General features: G+C 35.7%; 1 protein-coding gene across 6 annotated transcripts in view; it reads left to right on the top strand.

Annotated features, from left to right (window-relative positions):
* MPHOSPH9 (M-phase phosphoprotein 9) overlaps positions 1-16,908 on the top strand; it is a 31,852-nt gene that overhangs the window by 1,535 nt on the left and 13,409 nt on the right. For 4 of the 6 annotated variants that reach the window (XM_075167779.1, XM_075167775.1, XM_075167777.1 and 1 more), the window contains exons 2-11: positions 1,185-1,317; positions 2,228-2,378; positions 3,756-3,845; positions 6,801-7,321; positions 9,198-9,321; positions 11,683-11,773; positions 13,130-13,236; positions 13,648-13,773; positions 14,584-15,020; positions 15,945-16,103. In XM_075167779.1, the coding sequence (XP_075023880.1) occupies positions 1,211-1,317; positions 2,228-2,378; positions 3,756-3,845; positions 6,801-7,321; positions 9,198-9,321; positions 11,683-11,773; positions 13,130-13,236; positions 13,648-13,773; positions 14,584-15,020; positions 15,945-16,103 (1,913 nt within the window). In that variant the 5' untranslated portion in view covers positions 1,185-1,210. Of the gene's footprint in view, positions 1-1,184; positions 1,318-2,227; positions 2,379-3,754; positions 3,846-6,559; positions 6,693-6,800; positions 7,322-9,197; positions 9,322-11,682; positions 11,774-13,129; positions 13,237-13,647; positions 13,774-14,583; positions 15,021-15,944; positions 16,104-16,908 lie in introns of those variants that run through there. The other 2 variants (XM_075167778.1, XM_075167780.1) reach the window with 2 other exon arrangements.

The following is a 16,908-nucleotide window of genomic DNA, read 5'->3' as shown; positions in this document are numbered from 1 at the left end:
ACGGGCTCCAATAAACAGGGAAAAATCGGACCACTGTCCATCAGTTTCCTTCTGGTGGAAATACTTTTTTATACTTCTGACGCTATCTGTTAGAGATGTGTCTCTATGTACTTACAAATAATGAAAAATTAAATGTGTAGAAGCCAGTAGCATGTCCTTGTAAGCCCTGTAAAGAAGAATGGTTGTGCTTTGAAGGTGGTGTGCTTCTTTAAGGCAGTAGGGATTTATTCTTGGTATTATCACAGACTACTAGGATGATATTTCTTAATGTCTCTTTTTGTTCTCCATCCGTGAAATGATCGTAAGGTTTTTGTTCAGTGATAGAACATAGGATGAATTCACCAGGGTGTAGAAGATGCTGAAATAAGCACTATAGGAGAACTAATTAATCAATGTATTTCAAGTTTTTTCGTAGTGGAAGTATGGAAACCAGAAGAATGTTTTAGTCTCTCTACAGCCGCTCTTGCAAACTGCTGCTTTGAGTGCGAGTATTTTGTATTTATTTATTTATGATGCTTTCAGTTAACCAGCTGCTGTTTTTAACTGCTGTGGGATTCCTGTTTGACTACATTTTATTGTTAATTGGTAAGAAATGTAGCTCAAAACGGTTTCAAAGCTTTTTGAATTAACATTATATAGTAATAATAAAACAAGTGTTCTGTGAAAAAAGCAAGGTAAATATTACACACACAAATGGCAGAATTGGTCAACTGCAGTCTAACTCAGTGGGTCTCAATTTTCTTTTCTGGGGGGTGTGTTTCTTCCAGTGAAGGTGCAGATCCCCGTTCGGCAGATTTAAATACATTGATAATAGGCCCTTTCACAGAAGTCTCAAAAAATGTCTGTGGAGCCTCACATTTAAAAAAACAACCAAACAAAACCCTGTTCTACGTGGAATGTTTTGGATTCAGACACCCTTTACAGCCCAGTCTAGATGTGTGATGCACTGCTAGGAATCTCTTTGATTTGTAGGAGTCCCAGCAAGTGCAAGGTGGAACAAATAGCACCACTTTGCAAGCATAGCACAGGACCAGGAAGAGAGGTTGGCTGTGGAATGCTAGCACTTTCTGGGGTGTTTTGGCTGAAACAACTGTTTCTTTTTAATCAAATACTGTTTTTTCAAACAACAAAGCCAAATGGCTTTTTAAAATATGAGGGTGATGCTTACTTCTTTATATTTTCAGGGTAATGTCATACTTGAGCCTAAGATATGGAAAACTGTGACGTGGTGAATACTGTGCAAGAAATCCCTTCATCTTCTGCAGACTCTGGTATCAAAAATACCCACAGCTCTGTCTGTAACTTGAATTGTAACAGGTAATGTGTTGAAGGAATTCCTAACAAATATTTTTATTATTTTTGTTTTGCTTAGTTAGTATGCTTTTACAGTAACATTGTTACTAAGGTGAAATAATATGTAATACTCTGCAATATATTTTAGGGTTTTTTTTAAATTTGAGGTATAATCCTTAATGAGAAAAGCCTTACTGAAAGAACTGTCAAGTCTTCCTTAAAAACTTAGTAACTTCCACAGCCTTGTGTCTCTTAGAATGGGGGAGGGGAAAACCTGTCTTGGACAAATTGTAAGAGATCATTCTTTGGAAAGATCGTGCATTATGCTAAGTCATTTGTAGAGAACAGCAGCTTAGAAAAACTGAATCGTTTCTCTGTTCAATGCCCAAGGTATTCCCAAGTGAATAAGAAGCGCAAATACGGACTAATGGCCTAAATGAGAGATTAGGAGAGGTTTTTCTTGACCGACCTGTTAAGATGAGAATTACAAGTTGCTTACTACATATGTAACTTCTCAAAAGGGGCAGTAGTCTTGGATTTCATAAATCATTGTTACGCAGAGGCTTATATCTGTATATCTCAGAATCTACGAAGCAGCAGATAGGTTTGATGAAAAGCTGTATTTATCGACATTTGTACTAGTGAGCAGTGATACTGTGCTAATTATGCTGTCTCTTCTTGGAAAGCTACTGTGTTTTAGTAGTATGTAAGATAAGAATGAAGCATGCTTTTTCTTGAAAGACATTTTCTTGAAAACCATCCTCGTTCTTGTGAAGGTATCAGGGTTTTTCTTCAGCTTGATGAGGGCCACAATGTAAATTAAGTGCATAATTCTTTTATGACTGTATAGCATACGTAGTATATTATTTTGGCCACTATGTTGGACAACTGGCACAATAAATAATTGAAATGTTTTTTCCTCATGTTTCACTAGAAGTCCCTCATCCAATTCCAATGGAGTTTCTGGTTACTCAGGGAATACCAGGTCCTCGTTAATGCCTGGTTCTGTTGAGCTACTTGCCTCCTTTATGCAAGATATCCAGAACATTGGAAATGCTGACTCAGAAATTGTGAAGAACTGCGAGGTATTTGATGTTAAGGTTTATTTAAAAAAAAATTAATTATATTAATGTATTGGCTTCGCATTTTGGAAGACAGATCTAATGATTATATAGTTTAGCAGTAAGATCTATATATGTATGTGTTTATTCTTCATGATGGGACAAATCCTTTTACAATGTATGAACTAATCACGTGGATGGATTTTATTACAATTTTATCTTAGCTTTTTACAATATCTTGGCTTTTTATTGTAGTGTTTTACAATACAGATGTGAATTTTTTTTCAAAGTTACAGTACGCAAAGATTGCAAGTTTTTGAACTGAAAAATTTAAACCTTTAAAATTGTAGCACTTCAAACTGGTCTGAAGTGATCCTAGAAATTAGAAGTTTTCTTTCTAAAAATGGCTCTATTTTAGTTGAATTATTTATTTATACCATTTGTAAGGATGTGTAGATGATTAGTTTGTTTCCAGATTTAAAACAACACAAAAATCATGATGTAGGTTCAATGAGCTCATTCTCTCAAACCCTTTTTTTTAAATGTTGGTTTTGTCCTTTTTTATTTTAAATTTATCATTATTTTTAGTCTCCATAAGGAACATCAGGTTTCCACATCATGGGCTTGTTCCTGCAGAATTTTTGAGCTTTCTGGCTGTGGTCCATCAAACTGTCTCTTGACAGATGCTTAATTTGGGTGCTCTTTAACAGCTCCAAGAAAAGAATATAGATGTCTGTGTCTAGGCACATGCGTTCTGTGTCCCGTGTGCTGTGCTTCAAGTATGAGGCTCCATAAACATTAGCATAAAATAGTTTTTAAAATTCAGATTTTACCACATTTTAGGAACCCTATATATTTGATTTTTTTTTATTATCTTTTTGTTTTCACTAAATAGTTATGCATCATGGCCTTTAGTTGGATTGTCGAAGGGAAGAGTTTCTTATTGAAGCGAATGGTTCACTGGACGTAGGGATGTTTAATTATCAATTTTAAAATTGCCTATAATTTATTGAACTGGAATCAACATTTCCAAAATTTGACTGTACTTTCCTGCCAGCTGTTTCTACTTTTAAGTAATTTGATTTTTTAAAATAGAATAACTCTCTTCCCTTGTTCATTTCTTTGTTTGTTTTTTTTAAAACCAAACTTAAATTTAGAGATGTTATCTTGCTGTCTAGAAGGACCTTTTTTTAAGTGAATGTGTCCATAGTGAATTGTTTCCATTGATTGACATGATAGGGGGCTGCATGTAGTGTGGGGTGGACAACCACAGTGCTTTTATTAAACTTGGTATTACATCAACACCTAAGTATAAGATTGACAAACTATTTTGTAGCTAGAGTAAAAGGTAAGAGATGCAATATGACTGTGCTTTAATTATTTTACTTTGTGATTTAATAGACAAGGTGGCTACAGTTATTGAGACGGGTAGAAAAACAATGTCAGGAACAAATAGTTGCCCAGCGAGAGCAGTTCCACCATCAAATCCAAGTAAGTAATGATTTGTTCATGTAGGTAGGTTAGACTGAATGTTTCTTTTCTCTCCCCTCCATCCCACCCCCCTCCAAAACAATGCAATATGGTCTCTGGCACTCCTACCTTTTTCTGTAAGAATATTCAGACTGGCAGTTAATGGCAGTGGATGACTGGAATGCAGATTTACAGGATGCATATTTGAGACAGCCTTGGCTAATTAACAAAGTAACTGGTGGGAACCGTTTCAGAAGTGAAGATTCTTGGATTACTTGTTTTCAGTTGTTTCGTTTTCACAAACATTTGGTTCAGTATGCCTGTTAGACTTTATCATTTCTCATTTAATTGCAGTTTTCTCTTCATTAGAAAACATTATGCAACTTGTCATTCCCTCATCTAGACAGTATATAGCATAGGAAAACATTCACTGTAATAGCAGAACACTTATTTCAACAGTCTCCTTTCTACGAATGAAAAATTACCCATGTGAAGATTCACATTTTTGCTGAACCATATTTATCCATTAAAACAGAAAAATGTATATGTATGTATAAGAGACAGTAATTCTATAAATATATAACGCTTAATATCTTCATCATTTTGGTTGCTGTTTTTCCCTTCCCTTTCCTGATGCCCTCTACACTAGTAGTTATCAACAGTTCCTGAACTGAATTAACAAGAGGTACTGTCCTTTTATCCTATCTCCTGTTTCTCCCCCCTCATCTCCCCACCTTCCCCACCATCTTGTTATTTTTGTCCCGCCAGTGTTTCCTTACCCTTGTATTTCCTTCCTCTTACCGTGGTGGTTTGATTTACTGGTTGCTAATCGTAGTCTTGACTAATCCATTGTGTTGGCTTTGCCAGTTTCTGTCTTTCTTAATAGGAAAGGCTACCTCTGGAAGAGTTGAGTTTGTGGTATCAGCAGGGACTTACTAACTGCATGAATTGCCACTCTAAATACAAAATCAACAGCTATAACTTACTTTCAGTTGTATGAGTGCATTAGATAAAATAGATGGAGCTATTCCAAACTTAAACTGGTATGCCAGTGACCTCGTGAAAATACTGAAATACAGGCAACTCAACACATTCTAATAAGAATAACAAAAAGACAGAAATATTAATCTACTGTTTGGGGTAGAAAAGCAAGATGCTGCATTAGCATTGATATGACTCTGAGATAAAGCTTGCTCTACGCTGTGTTTCAAGACCAACTGTGTTTATAAAAAATGCATCTTCATCCATGGATCCAAAAGACCTTGAGTTCATTTTGGAATCAGTGGGGTCAGTCCTTGGCTTAAGTGATTTATACACTAGAAGACAAGTGTGCTAATGACAAACTATCACCACCTGAGATCATCCTAAGATCAGACTTTATTGAAGAGGATTTAAGAAAAAAGTTACCTACAATCCCAAAACTATAGAAATGTCATTTTTCCCAGGTCTTTTCTTCTCTTGGAATTATTTGTGACTATGCAAAGAGAAGTAAAAATGCTATTTAATTCGAATAGTAGCCGTTCACTTTTCCCGCACAAGATGTTAATGACAAAAGATTGAACGTCAGCAGAGAATCTGATCAGTTTGGTTTCCCCCCCCCCACAATTGTGTTTCTTCCTTTTTGTTCTCCCTTCCCTACCTGCCTCAACAGAGTTGAATCACAGAATTAAAATGCAAATGATTGCTGCAGTCATGACTGAAGTCATTAGCACAACGAAAAAACTTTGTTTTGACAGAAAACTTCATCCCTTTTTTTGTTTGGTTTGTTTTTTTAAGAGACTGAGCTGAAATTCAATTGTTAATTCTATTGCAAGTTAATAAAACATATGAGGCTTGGTTCTGACTAGCATTACATGTAGGTTCCTCTGAAATTAAGTCTTATATTTTATTTCTTACTTTCAGAGAACAAATGATTTTTGTTCAATTTGTGCTTTCCACTTGCTATTCATATGTGAGTAATGTACTGTAGTTCTGTGAAAAAACATTAGTAGAGTTCCATGTTCTTAAAATTATTGCAAATTCTTTTTTTTTTTTTCCTCATCCCTAATGAGGGAATTAGTTTGAAATATGTTCTTGAAAACAACTATATACTCTGGTCTTGTAACGTGTAATGAGAGTTGTGTGTTCATGCAGAGTTCAGTAATCTCAATATAACTCTGCAGAAGTGCTGATCGCTGGCCAAAGGACACAGCCATGGGCACTAGCACTTTTCATAGCCCTTTTCAAAAGCATTAGTTGTTTCTCAGAGCTGTTTCAGTATGCAACTGTAAAACTTTAAAAAATATTACTTATCTAATATACTGAAATAACTCTTCACAGACATTGTAGACTAAAGAGTAAGTCACCTGTTAAATCTAGTGATCTAGTTATAGGTTTGCTCCACTCCATCAGATACCAAAACAATCAAAATGCAGATCTTTTTATTATATGAACTGCCTAATAACATATTATCTAAATCAGGTATTTTAAAGACAAGTTTTATGCAAATAATCTTACAGAGGTATATTATTCCTTTTAGTGTAATAGAGTAATGGTTTATACTGCCATTAAAGCGTCCTTGCAATCTTTAAAAATGTATATCCAAGTTATAAATTCTTTTAGACCTAAATTTAGCAAAATACTTTTGTCCGCTTCTAATGACATACCTATATAGTCTATAAGCTGGCTGGTAGGTAACTATAGTTCTGAAGGCATATAGTGAATACATGCATGCATGGTTTTTTACATTAATAAAGGACTACTGAGACCTGTAATTCACTGCATGGAATTAAGGGTTGTTACCATGGCCATTTTACTGTTATGCACAGTATGCATATATCTACTTAATGCATGAGATGTCTACACATTGAAAAATCTGAGTTATTTGAAGTAAGTACTCTAATTCTCTCACTAATAACATGAATTAAAGATGCATCAAAATATAAGTGTGATTTGTGGCACAATCTCATAGGAATTTTGCCTTTTGTTTTCCTATAGCTGATTCAGGATGAGATAAGGCAGTTAGTGAAATTGCAGAGCAGCAATTGGGGTGCCGGCAAGAGCAGAAGTTTGCCTGCCCAGCTTACAGACACTTTTTCATCACTAGAAAGTCAAATGGGGATGCGTTCTGAAATCTTTGAAGAAAATGAGTGTATTGTCAATCAACTTAGATCTAATGAAGCAGAAAGTCAGCCAAATGCATCTGATCTGCATCAGGAATGTTTTGCAAATGATGCTTCAATGAATAGCGGGTATGGTACGCTTTCTGCCTCCGAACTGAACCCTAGCAAAGCTAACGACGTTAACAAACGCACAGACTACATGGACAAAACTTTACAAGGACAGGGTGATGCAGCAGTATTGCAGAGTGACGCAGTTGTAGCCAGTGTTCAAAATAAAAGAGAACTTTTCCCCCAAAAAATAGAGGAAAATTTTTCATCAGGAAGGAATGATATTTTAGTTTTTCCTGCTGAATTTGAACATAAAGTTGATGAAGCTCAGTGTGGGAAAAAAGCCAGGTAAGTGATAAATTTTCAAATATGTTAATTTATTGTAGACAGTCCCCATTCAGTAAACAACTGTTGGTAACTGGAAACATGTAAGAATTGAATGGAACCTCTTGATTGTAAAAAATACTATGCTGCCTGGTAGATAAAGTTATTTGTTCAGCCTGATGTTTCTGCGTGATGCATATTTGCATCTGCAGTGTTTTTCTGTTGTAGATAGTTTGGGGAAAAATATGAAAATCCACTTTCCTCTACAAATATAAGCTAAGATATAGTTTGCATATAGTGTTTATCTGCGCACCAGAATTTTAGGTGCTGATTACCAATTTTGTATGACTGATATTTTGCGATTGTGCTCAACCAGTCTTTTTTGCAAGCTTATATGCATGCATTACAGTAATAAATTGTGTCAGACAGCAGCCACACATGTTTGGGTTTTTGTGGGTTTTTTGGTTAATCTTTGTTTTGCTCTATTCAATAGGTGGGTGGATCTACCAAGATTTTTTTGAAAGATTTGGCAATAATACTGACCAAGCACTGCTCTAGTTGCACAGAGCTTAACAATGTGCTTTAGTCTCCCTGTCAGACTAGGCTGTAACGGCAGTGGCTTCATGTGGTCACGAGCAGTTATCAGAGGTCTTGTGGGCAGCATGTTGCCTGTGAGTCCCTGGTAGTAGTTTGCAGAGATAAAAACTTTCTCTCTATTGGGAAAACGGAGAATCGTGAAAATGAACGTGCATTTTGCTAGTAGATAAAACACAGAACCAGCTTTCTTTAGAGAATTTGTTTTGGAAATGTCTTATTTCAGCATTTAAAGTAGATCTTAACCTAATTGATGTGTATGTTCTCTTCCTCCCTTCTGCTGGGATTTATTCCAGTGTTTGATTCATGTTGCACAGTTCTATGAGGTACTGTAGTTGCAATTCATGGACTGCCAGGGAAATGTAGAGCTGGAGAAGCTCAATTCAAAGAGTGTTTTTCAGTTTGAAAAACCTTTGTAAGACAACTTTTGAAATCATTCATGTATGATTTTTTTTGTCCTTTTTATAAAAAAATACAAGTTTTTTTCTTTGAAATTGCTTTCTGTTTTGTAATATGAACTCAGTTTGAAGGAAGAAAGGGTTCAAACCAAAGGGCTCAAACCAAACTGAATAGTTCAGTTAACCCAAACTGTGTTTGTTGTTGTTTTTTAATTTTTAGTTGTAACCTTTTTTCATTCTTTCCACTGTATGTCCCAAACTGAGACAATATGTAGTTTTTCAAAGGGTCGCTTTTTAACAAAATGGGAAAACTGTTCCACATCTACTTCTAAGAAGAATTTCAGGATGTCTCTTTTTGTTTCTGTTCTTCTACTTTTTTTTTTCCCCCTCGTTTCCTTCTTTATCTTGTTTTGATCTTTCTTATCCTTGAAGATTCTTTGAGTTGGAAGGCATCCTTACTGTGTCTTAGCTGACATAATCTTTACAACCAGACTGATAACACAATAAGAAAAAACACTGCATTTACATTCCAGCTTGATTTTGTGGTTTTGATCAGTATCTGCTTGACCAGATGAAAAAATAGTTACCTGGCTAAAAATATGGAGCTCTTTTTTACAATTTTTTTGTAGTAGGAAAGCCATTTTGATTATGGGTGCAGTTGATTAGCACCTTTCCTTTCAGTGATTTGTTTGTGTGTGGGTTTTTTTGTTGTTCTTGTTTTGTTTTACTTTTTAAAAAAAGAGCCCTAAAACATTTCAGCATTCATTCCTTCATATTGCTTCTCAAAAATGCGCAAAGGCAGTGGAGTTTAGTGCCTGTGTTTCACCTTGAAGAAGAAATTGATTTCATGTCTCCACTGAGAAGGGCATATGTATTTACGGTGTATATATGTGTTTCTTACCATCTAGTAAATCTTTAACATCATGGGCACAAAAGTTGAAACAAAACCAACCAAAAAGAATAAATGCTGAAGTAGTATGTGTGAACTCTATGCAAGAAAATGAGCAAGCAAATAAATTACCACTTGAGAATGTAAGTATCTTTTTTTTATTTTATGATGTTTTTCTAATTTTGTTCTTGTCACTGGTATTTTTTCAGTGTTACAGTATGTTGTGATTCAGCAGGTGCTTTCATACTTAGCTTTAAGCATTTGTGTAGTGGTGTTCCCATTCATATGTTTAAAGCTCATGTGAGCAGAGTTTACTTCTTGGATCATTCTATGTTTACTCACATAGTTATTTTGGCTTATTTTATTCCTTGCCTAATTTTTGTCTTAATTTACCTAAGTGGCACATGTTCCTTCCGTTTAGAGATAATAGTCACATTCTCAATTGAAGCTTCAGGTCATGGTAATTTATTGTGCCCTGTAATTTGTAGAAGGAAACCTAGAGTCGAACCCTGTTATAGTGGCTGGCATGCGTAACTTCCATAACAAATTTTTGGAAGGATCTTTGATTTCAGCTGGTAATGTCTCTTTTAGTACACAGAACTCTTTGCGTCTGGAGGCATTAGCCACTTTGATCAGGGCAGATAGTATTCTTTCAGATTGGGATTTTAAGTTGCAGGGATCTTTTAGTTTAGTTTGGTTTGGGCTTTTTTAGTGTTCTTAGCAGTCTCTTCTGCTAAAATCCAAACATGGGGTTTTTATTTTTATTTTTTGTATTGTTTATGTAAGAATAATACATTCTTTTATGCCCATGTATGAATATGATTTGGCTAAATTGAACTACTCCAACCAGTTACAGCACTGGTTGCTAAAAGTAACCAATCCCCACAACAGACATTTAGAAAATCTAGTCGGCTCTTCAGAACCATTTGTAATAATGCCTATTGCTGTGACTGCTGAATCGGCTCAACACACTTCTTTTGACAAGAATTTGGTTTGTTCCCCCTATATTCTTGAGTTAATAATTGTGTATGCCCACAAATCTGATTATTTTGGGAAGGGAAGTTTAATGACATATAATATTTCCCATCCAAAAGAACATTATGCAACATGATTGTATGAGTAATCATCATACATGTAACTATGAAGTTTTAGAATTACTTTCCGTATATTAATTGTCACAAACCTCTTCCCTTATGCTATTTTTAAGGAAATAATTCCTGAAACTCTGTGAATGGCTCTACCTATTCTAGAGAATAGGAGAACTAGCAAATATGAATCACTTGATTCAAGGCAGGGTCTGTTTTCTTTCCTGTGGTCACTTTGAGGGTGATCCAGAAAGGGTAAGAGTAGCTGTTTGGGCTTGCTCTGTTTAGTTGTCTGCTATTGTCAGTGGAAACAAGATGTTCCTCTAAGGGGATATTTCAAAGCAGGAGTCAAATTTATTTGCTGGGGATTGTTTCTTTTCTCTCTCTGCTACAGGAGGGTGCCTAAGGAAATTAGTGCCAGAAATTCAGATTTTGAAAATACTTTTATCTTTCTGTTCCTTTGTAAGAATTCAATTGATACTCCTTCATTTTCCTTTCTTCCTCCTTAGGCAAAGGAGAATACCTAAATAAAAACATTAAGAGGGACAAAATAGCCTTGAGGTGAGATAGTACTTCATGCAAAAACTTGAAAAGCTTTAGTTCTAAATTTTTTTTCTTACTTGCTTTTGTTAACTCAATGGTTACTATCCTGTTCTAGTCCTCAGTTGTATGAGCTGTATACATTTGCCAAGTAGCATGACTGTTAAGCCGCTGTAATGGAACAAAAAGTCCTAAGTACAGTAGAAAAGAGCAATGTGAGATGACAGTTGCTCTTGTATTGCTGTGTCATATCAATGACACTTCTTCCTTTGATTAAGGAAGAGGAGAGTTGTAGCAAATCTTAAATTATGAGAATTTTTTTCCATGTGTTGGTCCCACCCTTTTCAAAGTTACTTCTATAATTAGCTGGGGAGGTTGCTTAGAAAGTTCGGAGTGATGAGAAGAAGGGTATGTAGTGTCTTGTCTATCTGAGATGATAGTGTTTACCTCCAGATTTGTGGTAGGTGGAGTCATAACAGCTGAATATAAGAAATTCCAATCTTAGGATGAGGAAATAGTAACACTTTATTGGTAAGTCATCCCTCTATATACTTGCACCTCTTAAGGAGCAAGAAAGTTCAGATGGCTGTCCAAAATGTGTATTTTTCTAACAGTTAATCTCAAAAATGCTCCACAAGCAGACAGGCATATGACTTAGAAAATATGAGTATCTTTTAATTATGTGGCTTAGTCCCCTTTTGACTGTGATTGACCTGAATATAAATTGTATAGGTTTGGATCATGCTGTATAATTAATTTAATTTCTTTGCTTAAAAAGACTAATAACATTTACATGCAATTTCTAAAAATTATATCCTTGATTTTTTTTTCCTTGCCTTGCAATTTTCCTTATAAATTTGTTTTCCCTTGTAATTTTAGACAAACCTTACTGATGCTGCTTTGCCACGTTACACTTTTTACCTCAATCAACCGAATGAAAGTCCAAATTCCTTAGTGTCTGAAGCTTCAGGTATAGTTAATTTCTTGTACTGAAATTTCCTTTTCTTTTGAATTCTCGCTTTTTAAAACTCTTACTAGAATTCATGTCCAATAACTCTGGGGAAGCGAGGAGGGTTTGAGTACTGACAAGCTATTAAACTTTGATATCGCATAATTCTGCTTTTCTTGCTCTTGCTTTTCAAACTGATGGTACCTCTGGTGTATCATTGCTGGCAGATGTAGGACACGCAGCAATTTTTTTCTTCAAATTTCTCAACGTTTCAAAGCTGAGCTTTATGTTTAAAACTGTTTCATAATGTAATCACTATTAAAATTATGGTAGGGTACCAAATGATCTTTAAAATATTAGCATCATTGTTCTAGTAATCACAGGAGTGCATGGTAATAGAGGCAGAATTCCTGTAAGCCAAGGGCATGATTCGATAATTGTGTGAATAGACAAGGACGAAATAATGCAGTGTGTAATGCGGTGATTCTTTAATTTGGGGGGGGGGATGTGCTTTTTTGTGTTTTGGTATGGTTTTGCTTTTGTTGTTTTGGGGTGCATGTGTGAGGGGTGGTTGGTGGTGTTTTTTTGTGTTTTTGGGGGTTTGGTTGGGTTTTTTTTGTGTGGGTGGTTTTTGGTGTTGGGGTGTTGTGGGTGGGTGGGTTTTTTGTGTGGTGGTGGCTTTTTTTTGTTGTTGCTTTTGGTTTTTGTTTTTTGTTTTTGTGAAAGCCAAACAACTAATTCACATATTTTGATCGTAACAGGGTGGATTCATTTCAGTAACAAACAGGGGCACAGAGATGCAGCTCTGCAAACTGTGTATATTTATTGCTTCTTCACAACCCATTGAGAGAGGGACATATATAAGAAATTGAAGTGGGATTGAGACTGTATCCGTTCCTCTTGTGCCATCCCTCTTAGTCCTGGCAGTCTGTCTTTTTGCATCCTATAGAGTGCTGTTGAGTACCAAACTGGAGAGCTTGTAGTATCAAATGGCTGTCTAGGATTATTCCTTGGGTAATACAAGTTTTAAGTGCTATCACTGGAATCAGTAGAAATATAAAAGTTTGCGGTAAATGAGGATTTGTTCCTTGAACACCAAGATTAAATCTGTATGTTTTCACTGGTTTATAGCTTTCATTACTGATGCTGTGTGCTGTAATACTGGTCATGTTGCTTGTGCTTTGCATCGAGATTTTTGTAACTTCTGGTAACAAATGCTTTAGTAAGATCCTTAAGCAATAGATGCAAATAATTAATACAGCATTCTTGTTAGCTGACAAAGTAATATTTTACTAATGGATTTTGGGATTCCTGTTTTATAGCCAAGCGCTTGAAATTTGTAATTTTTTTTTTTCTTTCAATGTTTCTTCTTATCAGGACTTTCATACTGGAAATTAGATGAAAAGGAGATGTATCACTCTTTACCAGAGAATTTCAGAAGTGAGTTTGCTGATATTTTCTCTGCAAAAGTATCACCAGATGAGGTAAACTTTGTACGTGTTTTAAAAGTTGTCTTATAGTTGCTTGTTGTCTTTGCTTTTTTCCACGACAGTCCTCCAGGAACTAACTTTTCTGTGAGAACTCTTGTTAGTTCAGTCTCTCATATTCTGTTTCTTCATTATTCTTTTACCCCCACTAATGTCACTTGGAATTTATTGACCTTCTTTTGTCATTTGAAAGAAATTGTGTGTATAGGAGATGAAAAGAGACTAACTAATATATTAAAGGTGTATGTGCCTCATTGAAGACCATTTTTTAAACTGGGTGCATGGAATAAAGCCTTGTTCTGTTCTGAACTGCTTTATTAGCTAAAGCCACCCCAGAACTTGCTTATCTCTATTGGGGATGGAGGATTGTGTTCAGAAAAAGTAATGTAGCGATTTTGCCTGTTGAAGTTGTCTTCTGCTGATGAAATGAAGTTGTCGTCATTGAAGGATATTTATCAGAAAAGACAAAGGGAAAACAAGCAGCTGCCAGACCAGAATTTTATGCCTTCTTCCCAGTCAAGTCACCCACCAGAGGTAACATTAATTTCTTTACTTCACGTCTCAGTTTGAAGATACGATCGGTTACAGGCTGGTTTCACATTAATTGGCCCCTGCTGCCACCTCCAGTGTTGTGCTGGAACAGCAATTTGTGCAGCTGTGTGATGAACCAGATTGGGAAGGGATCCAGCTGAAAAGAACCTCTAAGAATACCCTGGGTAAACAAGCACCTTTGCCGCACAACCTTGAGGATGGTGCAGGGACGAATCTGCTTATGCTGAGGCTGCAGCTGATGAAATGCACGTGGAACTGCAGTCACAGAAGCAGGGTTTTCTTACTACTTCCCACAAGACAAGTTCAGTCAACCCGTGAAACAGAAGAACAGGTTGTGGAAATACTCTTTTTCATATCTGTTTCTTTATACAGCTTTCAGTCTTGTACAGAATCCAGTAATGATAGCTACTGTGTGACCATCTTGTTCGTATAATCCATGAAGTGATTTTCGTAACTGTACAAGGTTATTGTTTCAACCTACAAACAGACAGCATAGTCCTGCTATTTAAATAACTGAAATTTCAAAGGTTTTCTAGACAGCTACAGATGTTAGATATGTCTTTTATTCTTAATGGAAACTTAGAAACTTAAGTTGCAAATGTGGGGAATATGTGTCATCATCTAAGCTGTTACAGGTTCTTTCATCTTGCTTGTCACTACCAAATGATTGTAGTAATATTCAATATAATTCTTGCAATATATTATATGGATTACTAATGTCTTCAGATAAACTCCATTTACAGGAACAAAAGTTAAATCATTATTTTTTTAGCATTATAACTTATTTCCTAGATCTTGACATTGGACCCAACCCTGCATATGAAACCAGGTCAGCAGAACCCAGGACGCTGTTTTTTCAATATTCCTGAAGAGACTACTCCTTTTTCTCCAGACTCTATGGCAGAGCCCGGATTTTCCAGTCATTGTGACACAGACTCTTTTTCACAGACAAGTAGTTCATCTCAGTTAGATGATTCTCCAAAATATCCTGCCAGCAGCAGAGCTGTGCATTTGGATCTCTGGAGAGATCACCCATTCCAGAATGAAAACAAGACTGGCTGTCCCTTTCCAATGGCATATATGGATGCCGATAATGATAATTTAGTCGACACTGAGGAGGAAGAAACACTGACTCTAACTCCATCTTCTATTACTCAGTGTGCTGACAACAGTTTGCCAGAATATAGTCTTTCAGTGACATCTGTTGAAGATCCTGTGGTAATGTCAAAGTAAGTAATTTTTTTTCTTTTTTAAAAGTCGTAGAGTTGGTACTTTCATGAAAGAAGTGAAACTTAACAATACTAGTAAAACGAACAAAGTATGTGAATTCTGTTTGCTTAGAACATAGCTGGACATTGCTGCTTTTTTTTCTTTCTTCTTTTGTTTCCTCTCCCTTGAAGTACAGATGGCGTATAAATAGAACAGTCATTTTCCACTTCTTACAATTGTCTTTCTTTAGACCGTACTATTTAATCTTCTTTAGACCATACTGTTTAATCTAAGGCACAATATTTGTGCTCTGTCTTCCTTGGATGTCGAAGCCCTAACAGGAAGGCAAAACAATTTTCTATGTTTTAATGCTTTGGTTATTTCTTTTTATACACTAAAATAAAAATACATACTTCCTTCATAGGCTGTATGAGGGAGTTAATTTAGGCAGAGAATTTCAAAGTTCTGTGGGGGTTATGTTTTCCTATTTAGAGTGAAATGGTGGGAGAAGCACAGAATTACTGTACTTAGGAAAAATAAATATCCCCCATTCGCTATTGAAGTTCTCATGATTTGCACATGGACAAGCAGCCATGGCATATATTCCATGTGTGAGGGCTTATGTAGGGGTCATGGTTTCAAGATAGTTCAGTGTTTGGGTTTTCCTATTTTAATTTTACATGCATAGTTTCTAGTGCATAGCAAAGGAGAGAAGAGAGCATAAAGCTTTGTATTGTATTTGTATATATTATATTATTAATATTTGTATTAATATGAAGACTTCTATGTGAGCCTTATGTGTCTGACACCACTACCTTAGACGACGAAGCTTTCTTTGCTTTAATTTGAATGCAACAAAGTTCTGTAAGAGAGATATATATGCTGAGTTCATACATGGTCATGTGGATAGCTGGAAATTTTTTTGTTCTTAATTTTGAAAATAGGATTAGGCAGAACTTGAGGGAGAAACATGCTCGACACATAGCTGATCTACGAGCTTACTATGACTCTGAGATACACAACTTAAAACAGCAGCTAGAGGCAAGCCATAAAACTGCTTCATCTGAAGAGTTGAAGAAAATCAATCAAAATCTTGCTGACAGGTACTGTTTGTCCTTACTTGTCCTCTTCCTCTGTTACATGATATTCTTTCCGCTTTAAAAACTGAGTATGCTTGTTTAGAATATCTTGAAAAGTTTATGTCACTCTTCAATTTTGAAGATTTCATGCATCTATGATGCTAATACTTTCCTATTAAATATAAGTTTTGCATTATTTAGTGCAGCTGTTTAAGATTAGTTTAAAATTATTGTTAGGCAGCAAGTGTGATGTTTGGACCAGAGGTCTTGTTTGACCTGATTTTTGCTGAAGCCAGTATAAGTTTTGCTCAAGGCAGAGGTAGTCCTAAGCAATTTGTAATGGAACTCTCTATGTTGTAAGATAGTGCTTGCCTGTCATGCTGGTGAACATCATCTTCCTTTACCTTTCATGTCAGAACTACAGATGATATAGGACCAATCTTGAATTCATTGGTAGCTTTATAAAGCGAATTTGCCAGTCAATGCTCTTTGACCAGATATTATTAGTGGAGTCTGTGTGCCTCACCAATATATTCCATTAGATACAGCTTGAATGTTTGCTATTTATAGAAGTTCGATGTGATTTTTATATAATTACTGCTAGTCAAAATACATACTGCAAATTTAGACAGCTAAAATACTTTATGAAATTTACACCCTTCGGAATAATTGAAAAAGTGTCTGGGTAGCTGGGACTCTTTTGTACTTACCTTCCAGCACTAGCGTGTTCTAACTATAAAAGTGACTTCTGAGCAGTCATTTATTGAGTTAAAGTAGCTTGCGATATGATTTCAGTCATTAATTACCACACAGCATCATCAATTAGCTG

Source organism: Calonectris borealis, chromosome 18 (assembly GCF_964195595.1).
Source record: "Calonectris borealis chromosome 18, bCalBor7.hap1.2, whole genome shotgun sequence".
Classification (NCBI taxonomy): domain Eukaryota; kingdom Metazoa; phylum Chordata; class Aves; order Procellariiformes; family Procellariidae; genus Calonectris; species Calonectris borealis.
This window is presented reverse-complemented; position numbering and strand designations above follow the sequence as displayed.